The sequence below is a fragment of the Pleurodeles waltl genome, chromosome 11, assembly GCF_031143425.1.
Source record: "Pleurodeles waltl isolate 20211129_DDA chromosome 11, aPleWal1.hap1.20221129, whole genome shotgun sequence".
NCBI classification, from domain to species: Eukaryota; Metazoa; Chordata; class Amphibia; order Caudata; family Salamandridae; genus Pleurodeles; species Pleurodeles waltl.
In genome coordinates, this window is record NC_090450.1 from 720,193,510 (window position 1) to 720,216,600 (window position 23,091).

The following is a 23,091-nucleotide window of genomic DNA, read 5'->3' on the forward strand; positions in this document are numbered from 1 at the left end:
GCAACCAGGCATTCTTTCTACACAGACACTCTCTCACACAGGCACACCCCTTTGCACATGCGCCCCCATAGTAAGTACACAGACACATTGCCTGGTGCAAGGAGAGAACTAGGCCCTCATACACAAAAACACACTCAATAGACCCCTATCCTTGTACACAGAAGCACATCAGTATACACAACTGTATACACGCTGTACGGTCAGATACCGCGCCTCCCGATGCCTGGGCTTGTTTACATCGGTTTGTTTTTACTGGGCACAGCAAGGCTCGGTCGCAGGCCGTGCTCATTCCGATAGCTTGACGGAATTCCACAGAGGAAAATACAGCTTATAAATAGGGCGAATTTTATATCCCGGAGGCGACTGGCGCCACCGACAGGTGTCAGCCACACAGAGGCATGCTGGGCACGCAGACACAGACTTCTGCTTCCTCCGAGCTCCCTGCTGAGCCCCCCTACAGTGGGTAGGAAAATATGGATGACAGCACATGCGTTGAAGGGGTGCCGCAGAAACATTTATTTAATTTGCTTCTTGCCGGCTCCAACCCCATGTTTTTAGAACAGAGGGTTCGTATACGAAGATTTGCGTGTAACGAGAAGGCCAATGGCTCGAATCCTAGCAAACCAGCCCAGTGAGTGTACAGAGATGTAACCAGAAGGCCAGAGGTTTGAACTCAAGTAAAAATTCGCACAAGGCTAACGCGCCTCCTGCAGATATCTGCTTGCAGCCTGTACATTACTTTGAGCCTGCTGCAGAAATCTGCTTGCGGCCTGTACATTACTGGTGCCAAACCCAGTAACATGAATTTATTTTGAATTGTATAGTATGAGTGAAGATGCAAATAACACATCATTGTGCAGGAGAATCACAAAGAACTGGGTGGACACCACCGGAGAAGTGATGCAAAAAAAGGCTAAATCCAGTGGATTAAGGTGCCTGCTGTAGAGATCTGTATGCCACACGTTTCAGTAGGAGTAGGATAACTAAGTGGGTTGATGTCCCTGATGCAGAAATCTGTGTGTATCGTACTGACCATAATATAAACAAGCACTGCCAAAGCCAATCGGCCTTGCAGACACAAACTCGATTGGCTTTGCCAATATGTTTTAGCCATGTTGTACACCAGTGTGGCTGCTGTTGTGCATGGCTAAAAGTCAGTAGCATAAAGGAGAGTGGTGTGGAGTACAGTGGAATTTCATGTACTCAAGTGGTGTATTGTAGAGTGGAGTGTTATGGAGTGGTGTTCAGAGGTGTGGAGTGGCGTGGAATTTCATGGAGTGGCGTAAAGTGATGGAGAGTGTCACGGAGGGAGTCAAGTGTTGTAGAGTGAAGCGAATAGAGGGGAGTAGAGTGTCAAGGCTGAGTAGAGTGTCATGGAGGGGCACAGAGTAGAGGGTGTAGCATAGAGTGGAGTACATTGTTGTGGAGTAAATTGTTGGAGCGTGGAGTGGTGTAGTACAGTGGCATGGCATAGAGTGTCAGAGAATAAAGTGGCACAGAGTGGGGTATTTGAACAGTGTGTCATAGGATAAAGTGCCATGTGTAGGAAAGTACCCTCTGTTTGCCATGGTTACCCCCATTTTCTGCCTGATGTGAGTGTGCTTGACTGTTCACTGGGATCCTGCTAACCAGGACCCCAGTGATTATGCTCTCTCTCCTCTAAATTTGGTTGTTGCATACTGGTAACTGTAGGAGGCTGGCCTGGCTTGTAGTGGGTACCAAGGGGTACTTACACTCTGTACCAGGTCCAGTTATCCCTTATTAGTGTAGAAGAGGTGTTTCTAGCAGCTTAGGCTGATAGAAGGTAGCTATAGCAGAGCAGCTTAGGCTGAACTGGGAGACATGCAAAGCTCCTACTATACCACTGGTGTCATATGCACAATATCATAAGAAAACACAATACACAGATATACTAAAAAATAAAGGTACTTTATTTTTATGACAATATGCCAAAAGTATCTCAGTGAGTACCCTCAGTATGAGGATGCCAAATATACATAAGATATATGTACACAATACCAAAAATATGCAGTAATAGCAAAAGGAAGTAATGCAAGCAATGTAAAGTTACAGTAGATTGCAATAGGAGTACATAGGTATAGGGGCAACACAAACCATATACTCCAAAAGTGGAATGCGAACCACGAATGGACCCCAAATCTATGTGAGCTTGTAGAGGGTCGCTGGGACTGTAAGAAAACAGTGAGGGTTAGAAAAATAGCCCGCCCCAAGACCCTGAAAAGTAGGTGTAAAGTGCACCTATAACCCCCAGAGAGCACAGAAGTCGTGATAGGGGGTTTCTGCAAGGAAGACCAACACCAGCAAAGCAACAACAGTGGATTTCCGGACCCGAGTACCTGTGAAACAATGGGACCAAGTCCAAGAGTCGCGACAATGTCGAGAGTGGGCAGATGCCCAGGAAATGCCAGCTGAGGGTGCAAAGAAGCTGCCACCGGATGGTAGAAGCTGTGGATTCTGCAAGAACGAAGAGGGCTAGAAACTTCCCCTTTGGATGATGGATGTCCCACGTCGTGAAGAAGCTGGCAGAAAGACCGCAAACAAGCCTTGCTAGCTGCAAGGGTCGCGGTTAGGGTTTTTGGATGCTGCTGTGGCCCAGGAGGGACCAGGGTGTCGCCACTTGGATGAGGAGACAGAGGGGGCACCCAGCAAGTCAGGGAGCCCTCACAGAAGCAGGCAGCACCCGCAGAAGTACCGGAACAGGCACTTAGAAGAGGAGTGAACTGGAGTCCACCCGAAGTCAGAAAAGGGAGTCTCACGACGCCGGAGGACAACTCAGAAGGTTGTGCAATGCAGGTTAGAATGTAGGGGACCCAGGCTTGGCTGTGCACGAAGGAAATCCTGGAAGAGTGCACAGGAGCCGGAGCAGCTGCAAATCCCGCTGTACCTAGCAATGCAGTCTAGCATGGGGAGGCAAGGACTTACCTCCACCAAACTTGGACTGAAGAGTCACTGGACTGTGGGAATCACTTGGACAGAGTTGCTGAGTTCCAGGGACCACACTCGTCGTGCTGAGAGGGGACCCAGAGGACCAGTGATGCAGTCTTTTGTTGCCTGCGGTTGCAGGGGGAAGATTCCGTCGACCCACAGGAGATTTCTTCAGAGCTCCTGGTGCAGAAAGGAGTCAGGCTACCCCAGAGCATGCACCACCAGGAAACAGTCGCAGAGGTGGCCACACGACCTTCAGGACCATTTTCCCCTACTTCGCGAGTGTAGGGATGCCATTTTACACATGTACTGGACATAGGTCACTAGCTATGTCCAGCTACATAATGCTAAGTCCGAGCATAGGCATGTTTGGTATCAAACATGTTGAAATCATACCCCAAGGCTTTTGCAAGCCTTGGTTGTATTATTCCATGCACTCTGGGGGCTCCTTAGAGGACCCCCAGTATTACCATTACAACCTTCTGAGGTTTTCCAGGCAGCCCCAGCTGCTGCCACCTCTCAGACCGGTTTCTGCCCTCCTGTTGCTTCAGTAGCTCAAGCCCAGGAAGGCAGAACAAAGAATTTCCTTTGGGAGGGGGGTGTCACACCCTCTCCCTTTGGAAATAGGTGTTACAGGCTTGGGAGGGGTAGCCTCACCAAGCCACTGGAGATGCTTTGAAGGGCACATTTGGTGCCCTTCTTGCATAATCCAGTCTACACCAGTTCAGGGACCCCAAATCCCTGCTCTGGCACGGAACTGAGCAGAGGAAAGGGTAATGACCACTCCCCTGTCCATCACCACCCCAGAGGTGGTGCTCAGAGCTCCTCCTGATGGTTTTGCCATCTTGGATTCCAAGTTGGCAGGGAACTCTGGGAGCATCTGAGTAGCCAGTGCCAGCAGGTGACGTCAGAGCCCTCCCCTGATAGGTGCTTACCTGTTTAGGTGACCAATCCCCCTTTCAGGGCTACTTAAGGTCTCTCCTTTTGGTGGTTCTTCAGAGTCGGATTGCAGGACTCCAGCAGGAATCCTATGCATCCTCCACTTCACCTTCTCAACTGCAGCTGGACCCTCCAGGAACTCTACAAACTGCAACAAAGAAGCAAAGACGACTTCTGCAAAATTGTATCTTCAGCTCCTGCCAGTAACTGCAACTGTTTCCCAGTTGTGCATCCTCAGAGGACAGCCTGTCTTTAGACTGCACCAGAAAAGCAAAGTAATCTCCCTTGAAGTGAAAGAGTCACTCCCCTGCTTCAGAAGGCGCTTCACTACATCGACGACTGGCGGCGTGAGTCCCCTCTTCTGATGAGTTGCATGGATCCTGCATCACAGGTGGTGGACTGAAGTGGTCCCAACTGTCCCGTGCAGCTCCAGCCCCCAGCACTCTGTCCTGTGACGCACATCTTCCTGAGTGGTTCTCCGGCAGCGTGGGAGCCTTTGTCGTAGTGGTGTGTGGGCCTCCTTCTGCACCTTCTTTATCCCTGTGCTGTGGGACTCCTGTGTGCGCTGCCTGGTCTTCTGTGGGCTCTCTGAGTTGCTGAGAGCCCCCTCTGACTTCCCCTCCTGGGTTGAGTCCACCAGGTCCCTCCTGGTCCCGGGCAGTGCCATTTTCCGCTAACAGCATGCTTTGCATGTGCTGAGGCTTGTTGGTGGACTCCAGCGACGCAAACCAGACTGCAATCCTCCATTGGGCGTGGGACATCATCTGCACGAACAAGGAACCCACATCCATCTTCTTAGGTACAGTACTGACTTGTTCTTCACTGATGGCTCTTCTTTTGCACCTACATCCGGGTTAGTTGGGGCTCCTGTTCTCACTGGTCTCTTCTGTGCTTCTTAGACTTGGTCCCCTTCTTTCACAGGTCTTCGGGTCCAGGAATGCACTGTTGGTGTCTTGCAGTCTCTTCTGGTTCTTGCATAATCTTCTTTCTCATGTTCCTGTGTATTCTGGGAAAGTTCTTGTACTTTACTCCTACTTTCCGGTGCTGTGGGGTGGGTTCTAGTACTTACTTTTGTTTTTTTCTAGTACTCCCAGCAACCATCTATACACTACATATGCCTAGGTGGAAAACCGACATTCACATTCCACTTTCTTAGTCTATGGTTTGTGTTCACCCTAGGCCCATTTCTAACTATTGTGATTTTCACTATTTGCTTTGTTTTCTAACTGTTTTTACAACTGTTTTTGCATACTAGTGTATATAATTTGTGTATTACCTGCTAAAGTAGTATAGTCTCTATGGTATTTGTGTCATTTGTGTCATCAAAAAAAAGTACCTTTATTTTTGTAACACTGAATATTTTCTTTCATGTGTGTGAGCACTGTGTGACTACAGTGATATTGCATGGGCTTTGCATGTCCCCTAGATAAGCCGTTTCTGCTCAGCTACAGCTACCTCTAGAGAGCGTAGCTTATAGACACTGCCTATATTTCACTAATAAGGGTAACTGGACCTGGTATAATGTGTAACTACCATAGGTACCTACTACAAACCAGGCGAGCCTCTTATATCATGGAGTTGCATAGACAGAGTTGCTAAGAGATTATTAGAGTTGAGTATTGTTGTAGGTTGGAGTAGAGTATTGTGGAGTGGTGCAGAGTGTCATGCAGTTGAGTAGGGTTTAATGGTGTAGAGTGTCAGAGTGGAGTATTGTGGAGTGTAGTAGAGTGACATGTCAGAGTGATCTAGAGTAAAGTGATGTAAAGCACAGTGGTGTACAGTGTGCTAGTTACGAGTAGAGTAGAGTAGAGTGGTGTGAAATGCAGTGGCCTAGACTGGAGCTGAATTGAGTGGAACAGCATAGAGTGCAGTGGCATGGGGTGGCATACAGTGCAGTGGTATAGATCAGTGGTTCCCAACCTTTTGACTTCGGTGGACCCCCACTTTATCAGTACTGGAACCCAGGGACCCCCACTGAATCATTATTGGAATCTGGGGACTCCCCCAATGAAGCTGGTTACCTAATCTGTTAATATTATAAAAATTTCTAAGCAGTCACCGACCCTCTGAGGAGGCTTCGCAGACCCCAAGGGGTTCCCGGACCACAGGTTGGGAACCACTGGTATAGAATGTTTCATACTAGAGTCAAATGGTGTAAAGCGGAGTGGGGCAGGGGAGAGTGAATAGGTGTGGAGTACAGTGGTGCAGAGTTGATTAGTGTGGTGTAGAATGCAGGGGCTCAGAGTAGAGTGACACATTGTGGAGTGGCACAGAGTAGAGTGGCGAAGAATTCAATGGTGAAGAGAGCAGTGTTGTAGAGTGGAGTACATTGCATTGGTGTAGAGAGCAGTGTTGTAGAGTACACTAGTGGAGAACAGAGTAGAGTTCAGTGACGTAGAGTGCATTGATGTAGAGTGGCAGAGTGCATTGGCATAGAGTGTTGCAGATTAGAGTATACTGTTGTACAGTCCCATGGTGCAGAGCAGAGTAGCATAGAGTGTAGTGGTGTAGAGAGTACTGGTTTTGAGTGAAGTGATGTAGAGTGCAGTGGCATACAGAGCAGCGGCATAGAACAAAGTGGCGTGGAGTGGGGCAGGTTAGATTACAATGATGTGGAGTGGCATAGAAAGGAGTGGTGCTGTTTGGGTACAGTGGTGTAGGGGGCAGTGGCGTAGAGTAGATTGTTTTAGAGTAGAGTGAAGTGGTGTGAAGTGCAGTGCAGTGGAATAGAGTAAGTGTCACAGAGTGCATGGCACAGAGTAAATTAGACTGGCTTATAGTGGACTGGCGTAGACGCCTGTGGTATAGAAGCAAGCACTGTAGAGTAAAGTGGCATAGAGTGTAGTGGCGTACAGTGCAATGGCACAGAGTGCACAAGAGCAGCATAAAGTAAAGTGCAGTGGCATAGACTGCAGTAGTGCAGAATAGAGTGATGTGGAATTCAGTGGGTAAGAGTGCAGTGTTGCAGTCTAGAGTGGCTTAGAATTAAGTGGCATAGATTAGAGTGGTGCAGAGTAGAGTGGAGTGCAGTGGTGTAGAGTAGTGTAATGCAAAGTAGATTGGATTGGTGTAGAATGCATAGGGTGGCATAGAGTACACTGGTGTAGAATAGAGTTCAGTGGCATATAATGATGTGGCATAGATTGGTGGGTACAGTGGCAGAGAGTGCAGTGTTGCAGAGTAGACTATTGTAGAGAGGCACAGAGGTCAGTGGTGTAGAGTATACTGGTGCAGAATAGAATGCAGTGACAAAGTACAATAGTGTAGAGTGGAGTGGTGTAGAGTACACAGGCATAGCTTGTTGCAGAGTATAGTATTGTGGCATAGAGAGCAGTGGTTCAGAGAAGACTGGCATAGAATGCAGTGACATAGACTGCATTGGTTTTGAGTAAAGTGGTGTAGAGTGCAGTGGCGTAGAGAGGTGTGGAGTGGTGCTGTATAGAGTGGAGTGGCACAGAGTAGAGTGGTGCAGAGTTCAGTGGCAGAAAGCGCAGTCTTGCAGAGTAGGGTGTCAGAGTGCAGTGGTGTAGAGCAGAGTGGCATACAGTGTATTGGTGTAGAGTGCAGTGGCATTGAGTGCTGCAGAGTAGAGTGGCGTGAAGAGCAGTGGTGGAAGGCAGTATATAGTGGCATAGAGTTCAGTGCCGTAGAGTGCAATGGTGAATAGAATGGCATAGAGTAGATCGTTGCGCGGTAGAGTATAGTGGTGTACAGTTCACTGCTGCAGAGTAGATTGGCATAGAGTACAGTGGTGTAGCGTGTTTTGGTTTTGAGTAAAGTGGTGGAGAGTGCATTGGCATAGAGTACAGCGGTGTAGGATAGAGTGGTGTGGAGTGGCACAGAGTAGATTGCAGAGGCGTAGAGTGGATTGGCATTGAGTGGAAAAGCACAGAGTGGAATAGAGTGGCGTAGTGTGCAGTAGCGTAGATTAGATTGTTTTAAAGTAGAGTGAAGTGGGGTCGATTGCAGAGGCATAAATGAGAATCAGAATGCAGTGGTGCAGAGTAGATTAGAGCGGATTAGCGTAGAGTGCAGTGTCACAGAATGTAGCGATGCAGAGTAGAGTGGCATGCATTGTTTTGGCATTGAGTGCAGTAGAATGGCACAGAATGGTGCAAAGTAGAGTGCAGTGGTGTAAGTGGTGCAGGGTAGAGTGATGTAGAATGTAGGGGCATAGAGTGGGGTAGAGTAGTGCAGAGTAGAGTGCAGTGGCATAAAGGAGAGTGGCAGAGAGTGTAGTATTGAAGAATAGAGTGTTGTAGAGTGCAGACATGTATAGTAATGTGGCAAACAGTGCATTGGCATAGAGGGTAGTGGCAGAGTAGAGTGCTGTAGAGTGGCATAGAGAACAGTGGCGTGGAATACCGTGGTGCAGAGTAGAATAGAGTGCAGTACCTTTAGATAATAATGGTGTAGATAGCAGTCACATAAAGTGTTGCAGAGTAGTGTATAGTGACAGAGTGCAGTGGTGCAGAGTGGTTTTGAGTATAGCAGTTAAAGTACAGTGAAGAGGTGCACCATAAATTGCAGTGGCGCAGAGTGGTGGTGCTGAATAAAGTTGCGTAGAATAGAGTGAAGTGCCATAGAGTGCACAGTAGATTAGAGTGGCATAGAGTGGATTGCCATTGAGTACTCTGTACCATTCCACACTACACCATCGCAGAGTGCAATGGCACAGAGTGCAGTGTTGCATATTAGAGTGGCGTAAAGTGGAATGATGCAGAGTATAGTAAGTGCAATGGAATGGAACGGTATAGAGAGCAGTTGTGAAGACTGCAGTAGTTCCTAGTAGAGTAGAGTGGGGTAGAGTGCATTAGCATAGAGTAGAGTGGTGCAGGGTAGAGACTTAGAGTGAAGTGGTGTAGTGTGGCGTGGTGTAGTGGTGATTGGTGCAGAGTAGAGTGCCATGGTAAGGAGTGGTGCAGAGTACAGTGGAGTGAGATAAAGTGGTGTATGCATGTTGTGGTAGTGCACTGCCATAACAGAAAATACACATCTTCAATTGAAATTTCCATTACATTTGCACAGAGATAACACTTTACTGATAAAAATTATGCAGCACACAAACAGTAATGTGTGAAAATGTCATCATCTAGTGTATTAATTTGTTTTGATTGTATTAAAATATTTATCTGATAGAGACTTCTAGCACCAGATTCCTTACCTTTGAATACCACCAGGCATTAGACTGGATCTGGAAGATTCAGAAGCATTACCCCTGTGTATTGGTAGGTGGCGTCATTTTTCACCACATTGGTGTTGTCGTCAGTGGAAGTGATGTGCATGTTATCTATATAGTTGCCACCTCGGCGCAGTGACATCAGGTCTGTCTTTTCTATGCCAAATAACACTTATTCGAATTGAGGTACCTCTCAACTGCATTTTGACGGGCTTTTTTAAAACTTTTGTTGACTCTTTTGAAATTTTTATCTCCTGGTGTGAGGATGTCACCAAAGAAACTGGCTAGTTTCAAACCATGTGGCGCCTGTCATAGGTGAATGTCAGTGGCAGGCCCTCACTTGGTGTGTTTGTGGCGCCTGGAACACCAACACAACTCTAAGGGGTATGAGGACTGTCTCACAATGCACCCAAAGGTGCTAAAGGAGTGATCCCTCAAGCTCTTTGCCTCCTAATGTCAGCTAACTCTGTGACGCTCAAGACCCCATTCACATATGATGTCTTAGGACCATTTGCAGAGCCCTTCCCTACGTTCATCATCACCTTCAAAGTCACTGGCGAAGTCCTGCAAACACAAGAAGTCTAAACACTCTTCGACTTTACTGCATTCGTCAAAGTCATCCGATGAGACAAGGGAGCATCGGCACTTCAGGCCCTACAAGTCAGTGGGACCTAATCCTGGGTCTGCTTCATGTTTCCCTGATCAACCCCCCGCCAACTAAAAGAGCTGTATGAGGACATGCCTCATCTTTGGGAGACCTGACACCCCTGGATCGCCTTCAGGCCCCACGGCTGTGGGAGGACCCCTACTGCGACCCAGCTGTCAGCTTTGCCTTTGGCAACAGTCGGATCCTCTGGCAAGACAAGACCTTCCTCGATGCCTGCTCCAGTGCTTATGCCCTCGGCGTCACCAACACCCATCATTCCGGACTGACACAGAGCTGGATGGATGTCGCACAGTGCCGTGTCCAACACTGACTGAGGACATTCTTGGTGAGGAAGGGGTCTGGGGACTTTTATGGAGAAGACCCAGTTGAGGACCACTGATATGAGGAACTGGGTGAGGCTAACCTGACACTGGCCTGGCTTCCCCTTCTACTGTGACTGCAGAGGAGGGAGCCTCATTTGCAGTGGTGGTGCACAGGGCGACTGAGGTTCTGGACCTCAATGTATCCTCAGTGACAGTGATGACTAATGTCTTGATGGAGGTACTTCAGCCGGGTGACACCCTCTCAGAACCCTTACTCTCATTCAATGAAGCCCTTACAGATATCCTACTTGGGGCCAGGACTCTCATTCAATGAAGCCCTTACAGACATCCTACTTGGGGCCAGGTCCAAGCCCTGCACAGGGCCTTCTGTAAATCAGATGATTGCCCACTGTCATCGTCTGTTCCTGGGAATCACAGTTTCCTTACCCAGCACCCCACACTGGAGAGCTTGGTGGTCAATGCCTCCTCATCCTGCATCTACCCTGGCATGTTCCCTACCACTCCATCGGATAGGGAATCCAAGAGGGTGGACATGTTCAGTAAGGAATGTTCTCTTCCATCAGTTTGGCACTACGGATGGTGAACACTGCGTTCCTATTGGGCTGTTATTCCCATACATAATGGGAAATGGGTTTCCATTGCACAAGTGCTGCATGTGGTCGTGAAGGAGGCCCAGGCCATACAATTTCAGGCTGTTGCTGCTGGTAGAGATGCGGCTAAGTTCACCATCCGATGTGGACTTGACAAGACCGACTCGCTTAGCAGAATGATTCCATTGTCTGTGGCCCCTCACCTGGCTGAGAACATCTGGCTTTTCAGGGAATGCCCAGGCTTCACTCATTGACATACCCTTTGATGGTTCTCACCTTTTTGGAGACAAGATGAATTCAGCACTGGAGCGTTCAAGGACAGCAGGGTTATGGCCAGGGCCTTGGGCTTGTCTATGGCCCCTCGTCAACCCATTCTGCCTTCGGCTTCTTTTGTAGCCACAGAAGTGGTCTCCAGTGGTGCTCATACCTTCTGGCCAGCAGGCTTCCCAGCCCTTTTGTTGCCGAGGGCTTGGGTCCCATAGACTGCATGGGACATACGCCTGCCATTGGGTCAGTTCACTGTCCCAGGAGCACTCTGCCCTTCCCTCCCAAACCCCCAGCATCCACCACCTCATAGACTCAGTTCACTTCAAGGCCATCATGGGCATCCAGTAAGAAGTAGGATATGCATCGTCTCCTCCACTGGCGGTCAGTAACATCACACCCCTGGGTACTCCAGATAGTCCAAATGGGCTACTCCCTCCCCTTAGTGACACCCCCACAACAATTGAAAGCCACTTATGATTGGCTGATGGAGAACCATCTCTCCATGCTCCTTCAAGAAGTGCTGGGTGTCTTGGCCAGTGAGCCTTAGAGAGGATGCCTGCATCAGAAGTATATTGTGGTTATTATTCCTGCTACTTTGTGGCGCCAGAGGACAGCGGACTTCATCTTATCTTGAATCTGTACATCCTCAACCTCTTCTTGAAAAAGGAGAAGTTAAAAAATGCTGACGCTCGCCCACGTTTTGTCTGCCCCAGCCCTGGGAGACTAGATGATAGCAGGAATTACAGGATGCATATTTCCATATTCTTGTCCTGCCAGCCCACAGATGCTATCTGCGGTTCATGGTGGGTCAAAAGCACTTTGTTTGTTGTGCTACGTTTCAGCCTTAACAAAGCCCCTCAGGTGTTCACAAGGTCATGGCTGTGGGTGCAGCTCATCTGCAGAGGTCGGGGATTTCAGTCTTCCCTATCTCGACAACAGGCTGTTGAAGGTGGGTTCACCCCCAGGAAGGTATCACCAACCTTCAGACTTCAGTGAACCTCCTGCTCTTGCTGGGGTTCACTATCAACATGTCAAAGGTGTACCTGACTCCTTCTCAGACACCCCAATTCATTGAAGCTGTTCTGGACACAGTGCAGTTTCGGACCTATCATCCTGAGCGGCGAGTCCAGGATATTCAGGCTGTGATTCCGATGTTTCAGCCTCTATCTTGGAATTCGGTGAGTCTGACTCTGAGGCTTTTGGGCCCCGTGGCCTCCTGCATCCTGCTGGTGACACATGCCTGCTGGCAAATGCGGGCTCTGGAGTAGGACCTGAAGGCTCAATGGGTGCAGCATTAGGGGAATCTCTCCGACATAGTCCAGATCTCAGAGGGAACTATAAAATACCTGCAGTGGTTATCTAGCGATTGGGTCAGTGGCAGACCCCTCTCCCTTCCTCAAACTTATCTAGCGGTGCTGACAGATGCTGGGCTGGGGTAGCCATGTGGAAGAGTTGGAGAAGAGAGGACTCTGATTTCCAGCAGAGTCTGAGCTCCACATAAACCTGTTGGAGCTTTGGGCCATTCACTTGGCATTAAAAGCCTTTCTTCCTTAGAACCAGAGAAGTCTGGTGCAGGTGTTCATGAACTACCACTGCAATAGGGTAATGCAGAAAACAGGGCAAGGTGGGGTCGTGGACCCTGTCTGAAGAGGCTCTGTGCCTCTGGACATGGCTAAAAGTTCAGAGCATTTCCCCGGTGGTGCAGCAACTGTTGGGATCTCTCAGTGTCAGAACAGATGGACTCAGCTGAAGATGTCTAGCACATCATGAACGGCGTCTCCAGCCGGAGGTGGTGCAAGGTCTCTTTCAGCAGTGAGGGTAGACTTGAATAGATTTGTTCTCCACCACTGAGAACAAGCAATGTCAGCAGTTTTGCATGCCGGAGTTTCCATGGCAACTCTCGCTCAGACACTTTTTATTTTAAGTGGAGGTCCAGCCTCCTGTATGCCTTTGCGCTAGTACCCCTCCTGCCCAGAGTTTAAGAAGATCAGGAACAACCGGGCCCAAGTTATCCTTGTGTCTCTGGACTGGGCTCGGACAGTTTCGTACCCCAAGCTGTTGAGCATGGTCATTGGTCATCCAATCAGGATACACCTTCGGAGGATCTCCTGTCGCAGCGGCAGAGAAGGGTTTTCCACCCAAATCAGCAATGGTCCCTCTTCATGAGTGGAGACTGAGCGGCGACAGCTGACAGCGTTCAGCCTTCCGCCCGAAGTCTGCAATTTTATCTTGGCAGCCAGGCTTCCATCCAACAAGATGGAATACGCCTGCCGCTGGGGCAGGTGTGTGCCATGGTCTGGAGAAAAGCGAAATTACCATCTTTCTGCTCCCCTTTCTTAGGTGCTTCTATTTATTCTTTCTATTGCTCAGCAGTCTTTCCTTTTGGTATATTAAAGGGCTATATATCTGCCATCTCACCGTTTCTACAGTTGACAGATCAGCCATCCCCGTTCAAATTCCATGTTGTGAATAGGTTTTTGAAATGCCTTCAACACATGTTGCAGCTAGCAATCAGATGAACAAGTTACTTACCTTCAGTAATACCTTAGTTGGTAGAGAATCTGTCTAGCTGTGAATTCCTTACTAACCCACCCATCCTCCCTGCTCTGCAAACAGATTTCTAGGGACAGGGTGTTTCCCTTTTCAGGGACCTAGTTTGCCACACCTGTGTTCAGTGTTCTTCATGGCTCCATGCTCCTGGCATGGAAAGTCGCAAAAAGAAACTGATGTCAGCGCCCTGGGGAGGTGCCTACACAGGCCACCTAAATAGGCTATGTGCATGTCACTTCTGGTGTTGACAGATTATGTCTGACTCCTAGGGATAAATCTAAGGTAAGGAATCTGCTGCTTGATAGAGTCTCTAGAGAGATAAGGCGTTACCAAAGGCAAGTAACTTGTTTGTAAATTCATATATTACCTTTCTGGCCGCACTAATACGCATTCCATAACACTTAGCGGTCAGCAGCCAAATATAGTTTAATCCTCTTGCACTCACATAAGACACATTTTCTATAATTCTTGTCCATTACCCAGTACTGTACCTTCCAGTAACACATCCATCAATAACTGTACAGGCATGGAATAACTGGAGAGATCTGTCACATACTGCTGGCCAACTAGAGGACTCTAATCATCCACCACCACTGCAGGTCCCAACTAGCTCGACACATTTACTGCTTCTTTACATCTCACAATGATATTCATACATGGGGTGAAAGACCACCCCAGCACATCTCTTTAACCATTTCTCTCTTCAAATATGCATGCTTAGGATCAAAAACTGAAACAAAATATCAAATTGGACAACCCAGCTAAGTAGACTATGACTACAGTATACGGTGTAGCTTGCTTCCAATGTAAGCGCTTTAGTGCCCACATAGGTAAGTGCTATATAAATGCTGCATCACAATAAATGATAATGTGTAAATTAAATTTCCATGTGATAGAACATTATTGAAATATGTCTTTTGGCTCTGCCAGCGCTTTGTAGTGGTGTTTGTGATGTAGGAGGTGTGGTATGTGTGGTGGTGATGGTGTTGATGTTGGTTGTGGTGGTATAGGTATTGACAGTGTTTATATTGCTGGTATTGTTGAGGCTAGGTTATTTTACATCACTTGGTTCACCCTACTTCGTATTAAGAATAAAGACAATGACCCCGATTATGAGTGGGTCAGGGGCATTGTGCAATTTATCACACCCAATAAAATCTGATTTCCCAAGGCTCAGAGTTATCAGGTGAGATATATTGCACCTGTTCAACATTTTGGGGTAATAACATGGATTTTGGTGTTTACTGCACCAAACTCCATATGTCACAGTAGATACGTTAAATGTATGGATGTTATCACACCTTGGATTTCCGACAAATGCACCAATAGAGTTTTGCGCAGGGATGGGAAAATTCTAGCCCAGGTTTAAAATCAATGCCATGGTGTTTAAACACTTTTTTTTGTGCTTGACCCATTTCTTAGCATTATCTGTAAGAATTCTGTGACCATCTTCTGGTCCCCACCATTTTGGATACTGTGGTGCTTTGTAAGCTCATCATAGCCGATGATGTAAAGGTTATGGTACTTAGTATATGATGAAAAATATGTTTTAAAATGCATCATTTCCCTTTTTAAAAAAATAAATAACATTTTTCAAGGGGTAGATGGGCGTGGTGTTTGGACAAAATATAGAGAAAATATTGTGTGGACAAAATACTGTGTCAAGAATATTGAGGACAAACATATTGGGAAGATAAGTTTCTATGCGTAATCAATGTTTTACTATACTTAGCTCCACATATATGTACCTTAATCTATGGGCCTGATTTATACTTTTTTAGTGCCGCATTTGCGTCATTTTGACGTAAAAGCAGCGCAAACTTACAAAATAAAATTGAATTTTGTACGTTTGCGCCGCTTTTGCGTAAAAAAATTACACAAAATGCAGCGTTAAGAAGTATAAATCAGGCCTTATATATCTTCAAGTTACGTAGATTTGGAGTTAAAGATAGTAAACCTATCCTCACCTACTGGCACTTTTTGCCTCAATATTTTGGTCCTCAATATTTTTAACACAATATTCTGTGCACATGATATTTGTGACATTGATATTCTGTCAGATGACTGATGGGCGTACCAACCTCTCCCAAACCTGACTTGTGATACAAGGGTTCACTTGCTCTGCCCAGTAGGGGAACTCTAGCGACCAAAACTGCCAGGTCTGCATTTGGTTCCTAGTCGTGCCATGGACGTATTTGAAGTTTTTGAGACCATAACCTTTGGGGTCATGTTTTTAGAAAAGTGCCTAGTGGGCATATTTTTGCTTAGGACTGGTGTTTGTAGTGTTTCCTATAATCACATTTAAGTTAGTTGAGGATTTCAACAAAGAAGGGCTTTTCCATTATTTTTTCTGCTTCCTGCAGCATTACCCCGCCTTAGCACACCACCATACAAGAAAAAGACTATAGGTGGTACATCCTTCTCCGTTCAAGCAGCCAAACTATGGAATCCATTACCCCCAACGATAAGAGCCACAGATAACTTTCTTGTCTTCAGAAAACTACTCAAGAGTTGGCTCTTTCCTTCATAACCACCATAGTCAAACAACTATGAACTGCATATGCCTATGCTGATAAATATTTTTTCAGATTATATGTACATTTCTAAATATTTATAGTTTCTTTAGAATATATGTATTGCTACTATGTCATAACAATAAAATACACACACACTCTTTAAACCTGTTTGACTAAGTATTTTTTACCCAAGGTTCTAATTATGTATTGTATGTGCATATGTGTATGTATTCATGTGTGTATATATATATATATATATATGTATATATATGTATATGTTGTTTCTGTGCTTGGCATGTTCGTGGATCATTGCATGGCTCCTGGGTGGGTTGTTATTCTAGATATCAATGAATTCCTGCTCTCATCTTATCACACTTCTCTACTCATCATCATATGTCATGTCTCTATCAAACTATCCTCCATTCTCACTCTGACTCATCCCAAATCCCTTCTACTACTTTCACCTCCTAAATAACTCTGCCTAAGCTCTTCCCTCCGCTTCCACATCTAACTCACCAAACCTCACTACTACTGTGACCTCCCACACAACCCTACAAAATTCTCCTGCATTTATCTCACCCTGCTACTATGCTCTCCCTAACCCTTCCACATACTCTTCCCCCCTCCACCCCTCTTTACTCATCCCAAGCCTTTGGGTTGAGTAAATGAAGGGTATACTCCCAATTAACACTTCTGGATTTCTTTCCTCCTCCACCCCTCCATTACTCCAGTCAATCTAACTAACAAACTCTCATATCCGCGGCTCAAATTAACTCATAATAATACTAAAACTGTACTCATTATTTAACGATACTAATCCATCACTAATTCTTGTTGGGTTCCAGAGTAGCGTGCTACTCATCGAAAAGCACTTCGACACCTCGTCAGGGGTAGTAAGCGCTATATAAATACGATTACAATACAACAGTTACAGATGGAGAACAACCTCACAAGATGTTCAACCCAAAAAACGAGATGCCTGGCCAGATGTTGATAGGCCCCATTCGATTTCTTACTGATTTAGATAAGCAACTGGCCGAAAAGACGGGTGCTTTCTATAGGCACCCGAAAAAGTATCCACTTCTAAACATATTGAATATACTCAGTTTGGTGATAAATTTCTCAGCGCTCAGACTAACTCCACCCTAGCCACTTGTGCCCTCCCAGAGTTTCAGAGGTCATGGATCTTCTTAAAATTGCATTGTCCTTGCCCGTTTCACCCACATCTTTAAGACACAGTCTTCTTATCTTCTTTTATCAAAGGATTATAGCCGTTTTGGTAGTGCCTATGGAGTACTCATCATTTTGTCCTTATGTCCCTCAGGTCAGCGGTGATCAATTCCATGCGAAGGGTCGAGTACTTCGGCAGCGGGCAGCAGATGTGGTCCAGGATCTTGAGCGACCAAAGCCGCAATCAACACGCATTCAATGGGCTGTCCAGGAGGACAGGCAGGAGGAGAAGAGGAAGAAGGTGATTCTGTGCCACGAACTGTGTGTAGTTGTTGATAAAAGTTGCCTCTTTCCTGCTGTGCATCATGTCGTGTTGTGTGATGTAGTATTTATTTAGTGGCAAATGTGAGCCCCAAGGCTGACCTCAGGTGCCTCGAGTTATTTCAGAATTGCCTGGGATCCACAGTCAGTTCTACCAATCCAAACCTGCATCACTCCCTGCTTTTAGAGTACAAAGACATCCACAGAGCGCTGGTAATGCTTCTCAATGCTGAACAGCACGTTTCTTGATACTTCATTACCGAGACCTATTACCTGACTCTGCTGTGAGCTTAACCTGCAGCATCTCCTGCTATTAAAGTATTGACGTGCACCCACAGCTTGGGTGTCTGCTAGTCCGTGGCCGTCCTGACGTGCAGGACCGGCTGCTCCTCGAGTAGTAAGATTTACTCACAGCTCGGCCAGTGTGCTTCATTAACACCTTGCAGCACTCACTGCTGTATTGTGTATTTATTTTATGTAGTTATAGTAAAGCACAGGCTTTCACCATGAGGGTTGGGTAGGGCAAAATACTTTAAAGCAGCACCAACATCAGCATGTGTTCCCACCACATAGACTGTTTAAAAAGAGAAGGAAAAAGCCAGGTCTTTAAGGATTACGTGACATTTTTAGGTGTGGCTTGTGACTGTGGCGACAGACGAGGAGGTACAATGAACAGTTGCAGCAATCGCAGAACTGCAACACTTAACAACTATCATGGAACAAGAATTAGCAGACCCAAGGCGGTGACTTAGTTTACAGAAACAGAAACGTTGCGGCAGTGGCATAGAGGGGAGCAATCAAAAAGGTCTTTATAAACAGTGAAATTTAAATAACACTGTTTGATTGAAAGTGCAGTGAAGCCAAAGCAGCAGAGATGTGATTGATTCTCTTAAGGTTAAATACAGGCCTAGCTACTCAGCCCTGAACTGGCTGCAGTTTATACAAAGCCTTTGCTGGCAGCTCAAGATAAATAGTGTTACAAGAATTTAAACACACAGTAAGAAAAGTATTTAGAATTTGAACCTTATTAGAAAACGAGCAAAGATGTGAAGTTAGAACATACAGGAACTCACAAAATAAATATTTCTATTCCACAATGTTCATGACAAGACAAATTTGACTCCTACATTTTTTCACACAAGTTACTGGGGAGGGTTTTTCCCCCTGGCAAAATGACCATAAATGGAGTTTAGACATGCGCCAGTCTAAATGGTAGCTGTATTTCATTCTTGTCCCATTTAGCTTTATTTGGTTGCGGCACATCTATGGTGACTCCTTGCATACAATCATGAAAGATGGTACTTTGTCTTAGGCATTCAGTGACCCTGAAGACAATTTGAGTATCGCTGGTATACATTAATAAGCTATGATAGGCCAGAGGAATTATATAATGATTAAAAAGCAGTGGGAATAAGATGGAGCTATATGGAACTCCAGAGAATAGAGGTCTAGCTTCAGAGAGGAAAGATGTGAGGGATATCTGTTCTGTTCAGCTCGGTAGACAATCCTGCAGCCAAATATGGCCTTACCGTTGACACAGAGATCTTCCAGATGCATTACCAGTATCTGGTGATCTATGGTGTCAGATGCCGCAGGCAAGCCCAATAAAGTCTATACCACTGGAACATCCTGGTGCGCACAGCTCATCCCTTGTTGCCACCTCCACAGACTTGGTGCTGTAACTAGACTGCATAGAATGCAGAAGATTGTGGATTTGTACAGTGAGAACGTTGATCAAATTCTGCTTAATGTAATAATTTAGCTAAACAAGGCAATTGTGAGATCAGCCTATAATTGTCTGAGTACCTATGGTTCCTCAAATGATTTATTTATTAGTGGAATGATAGGAGTTACTCCAGTATTGGAACTTTCATAGAGTCACATGCTTGAATACTTCTCAGTCATCGAGATGGGAGTCCCCGGTGGAATTTATAAAATATGCTTGAATGTATTCCTACGTTACATGCATTAGGCATTTAGCTTAGCAACCTATCACAGTAATTTTGTAAAAAAATAAAATAAAAAAAAGGCCCAAACTCAAAAGTCAACCAAACTGCACCACCTCCTAGAACCTCCTGTGAGGAAATGCCTTCCCTCAGATTTTCCACCGCACGCCGTGCTGAGGAGTCTCCTTTGAGCTCTGCTCAAAAGTTTTCTCTCAGAAGCTTATTCCGTGGAATTTAGGAGTTTCTTCTCTTCTTCTGGTGCTTCAAACTGGCTGCCATGTCCGAGACACCAAAAACGGCCTTTTCAGATCCTAAGTGTCCTGTCTGAAAAAAACATTATATGTGGATGAGCCACATGATGATTGCATATACTGATTATACCCAAATCACAAGACCAAAGACTGCAAGATATGTAGAACATTTTCTACAAAGACTTTGAAGGACAGAGAGGGTCCTCTTTTGTGGCTTCAAAAAAGGTAAATCTGGCCATTCAGCCTCTGACGAGGACAGTGGCTATTCTTCTATATCTGTTTTAAAAATGCCTATTAAAAGGAAAAATTAAGGCTCAGATATTCAGGAACCACCTAAAAAGGCTCCAAAAGAGTCATCTGAGGGCTGCAAGGAAATGCCTCCTTGGCATGGTTACCCCCTGACTTTTTGCCTTTTGCTGATGCCAGTTACCAGGCCCCAGCACCAGTGTTCTTCCCCTAAACTGTACCTTTGCTTCCACCATTGGCACAGCCATGGCACTCAGTTAAGGCCCTTGTCAATGGTACCCCTGGTACCAAGGGCCCTGATGCCAGGGAAGGTCTCTAAGGGCTGCAGCATGTCTTATGCCACTCTGGGGACCCCTCACTCAGCACATGCACACTGCCGCACAGCTTGTGTGTGCTGGTGGGGAGAAAATGACTAAGTTGACATGGCACTCCCCTCAGAGTGCCATGCCAACCTCACACTGCCTGTGGCATAGGTAAGTCACCCCTCTAGCAGGCCTTACTGCCGTAAGGCAGGGTGCACTATACCACAAGTGAGGGCATATGTGCATGAGCACTATGCCTCTACAGTGTCTAAGCCAAACATTGAACATTGTAAGTGCAGGGTAGCCATAAAGAGTATATGGTCTGGGAGTTTGTCAAATACAAACTCCACAGTTCCATAATGGCTACACTGAAATCTGAGAAGTTTGGTATCAAACTTCTCAGCACAATAAATGCACACTGATGCCAGTGTGTGATTTATTGTAAAATGCACACCGAGGGTATCTTAGAGATGCCCCCTGAATACCAGTCCGACTCCTAGTGCTAGGCTGACCAGTTTCTGCCAGCCTGCAACAACCAGACGAGTTGCTGGCCACATGGAGAGTGCCTTTGTCACTCTGTGGCCAGGAACAAAGCCTGTACTGGGTGGAGGTGCTTCTCACCTCCCCCTGCAGGAACTGTAACACTTGGGGGTGAGCCTCAAAGGCTCATGTCTTTGTTTACAGCACCCCAGGGCATCCCAGCTAGTGGAGATGCCTGTCCCTCCGCCACTGCCCCCACATTTTGGCAGCAAGGCTGGAGGTGATAATGAGAAAAACAAGGAGGAGACACCCACCAGCCAGGACAGCCCCTAAGATGTCCTGAGCTGAGGTGACCCCTGCCTTTAGAAATCCTCCATCTTGAGATTGGAGGATTCCCCCAATAGGATTAATGATGTGCCCCCCCCTCCCCTCAGGGAGGAGGCACAAAGAGGGTGTAGCCACCCTCCAGGACATTAGCCATTGGCTACTGCCCCCAGACCTAAACACACCCCTAAATTTAGTATTTGGGGCACCCCAGAGCCCAGGAAATCAGATTCCTGCAACCCAAAACAAGAAGAAGGACTGCTGACCTGAAAACCCTGCAGAGATGACAGAGACGACAACTGCTTTGGGCCCAGCCCTACTGGCCTGTAACCTGACTCGAAGAAAACTGCAACAGCGACGCATCCGACAGGGACCAGTGACCTCTGAAGCCTCAGAGGACTGCCCTGAACCAAAGGACCAAGAAACTCCCATGAACAGCGGCTCTGTTCAAAACCAACAACGACTTTGCAACTTTCTTGCAACTTTGAAAGACTTCACTCTTCCCGCCGGAAGCGTGAGACTTCACCCTCTGCACCAGACGCCCCCGGCTCGAGCTCCAGAGAACCAACACCACAGGCAGGACTCCCAGGTGACAGCCACCTCGTGAGTAACACGAGACGACACCCCCTGGACCCCTACAACGATGCATGCAGAGAGAATTCATAGGCTCCCCCTGATTGCGACTGCCTTTAACAAGGAACCCGACGCCTGGACCAAGCACTGCACCCGCAGCCCCCAGGACCAGAAGGAACCAAACTTCAGTGAAGGAGTGACCATCAGACGACCCTCTGCCTAGCTCAGTTGGTGGCTGGCCCGAGAAGTCCCCCCTGTGCCCTGCCTGCACTGCTAAAGTGACCCCTGATCCGTCCACTGATTCTAATACAAAACCTGATGCCTGCTTTGCACATTGCGCCCGGCCACCCCTGTGCCGCTGAGGGTGCGTTTTATGTGCCTACTTGTGTCCCCCCCAGTGCTCTACAAACCCCCCCTGGTCTGCCCTCCGTGGACGCGGGTACTTACCTGCTGGCAGACCTGAACCGGAGCGCCCCTGTTCTTCATAGGTACCTATGTGTTTTGGGCCATTCTTTGACCTCTACACCTGACAGGCCCTGTGCTGCTGGTGTGGTAACTTTGGGGTTGCCTTGAACCCCCAACGGTGGGCTGCCTATGCCCAGGAACTTAGACTTGTAAGTGTCTTACTTACCTGAAAAACTAACCATTACTTACCTCACCCAGGAAATGTTGATTTTTGCACTGTGTCCACTTTTAAAATAGCTTATTGCCATTTTAGCCAAAACTGTGTATGTTATTGCTCTAATTCAAAGTTCCTAACTTACCTGTGTGGAGTACCTTGCATTTTATGTATTTATTCCAAATCTTGAACTTGGGGTTCTAAAAATAAATTAAGAAAATAATTGTTTCTATGTAAAACTATTGGCCTGGAGTTAAGTCTTTGAGTGTGTGTTCCTCATTTATTGCCTGTGTGTGTACAACAAATGCTTAACACTACCCTCTGATAAGACTACTGCTCCACCACACTACCACAAAATAGAGCATTAGAATTATCTAATGTTGCCACTATCTTACCTCTAAGAGGAACCCTTGGACTCTGTGCACACTATCTCTTACTTTGAGATATTATATACAGAGCCAACTTCCTATAAGGGCTCTTCAGAAATTCACAGCCCTGAGGAGAAAACGCAGTCTGGCATCCAGAAAGGGTCAGATTCCCTCAAAATACCCTTAAATAAAACTCTTTCTGAGCCATCTACGCCACCTCTTAAAAGTCAACACAAATTCAAGAAGCCAGGATCTGCACTGTCTGTGGTAACATCGTCGACGATGTTCTCGTCAACGACTTTATCGTCAGGGACATCAACTATAGTCACTATTTCAATGTCGACAGCGGCGGCCTCAGAATGCTTTCAATCTCGTTGACGGGGCGACCCATCTCGTTACCAGGGCTCTACTCGTCAACGACCCTCCCGTCGACTGTCTCATCTATAGATCTCATGTCTACAGTTCCGTTGACAATGCCTTAGTCAACGGCATTTTCGTCGTCAATGCTTCCGAT

General features: G+C 46.7%; 1 protein-coding gene across 1 annotated transcript in view; it reads left to right on the forward strand.

Annotated features, from left to right (window-relative positions):
• Window positions 1-23,091, forward strand: part of ANKRD23 (ankyrin repeat domain 23) — a 144,020-nt gene that overhangs the window by 14,778 nt on the left and 106,151 nt on the right. Inside the window, exon 2 of the mRNA XM_069214399.1 lies at window positions 17,302-17,448. Within this exon, the coding sequence (XP_069070500.1) occupies window positions 17,302-17,448 (147 nt within the window). The remainder of the gene's footprint in view (window positions 1-17,301; window positions 17,449-23,091) is intronic.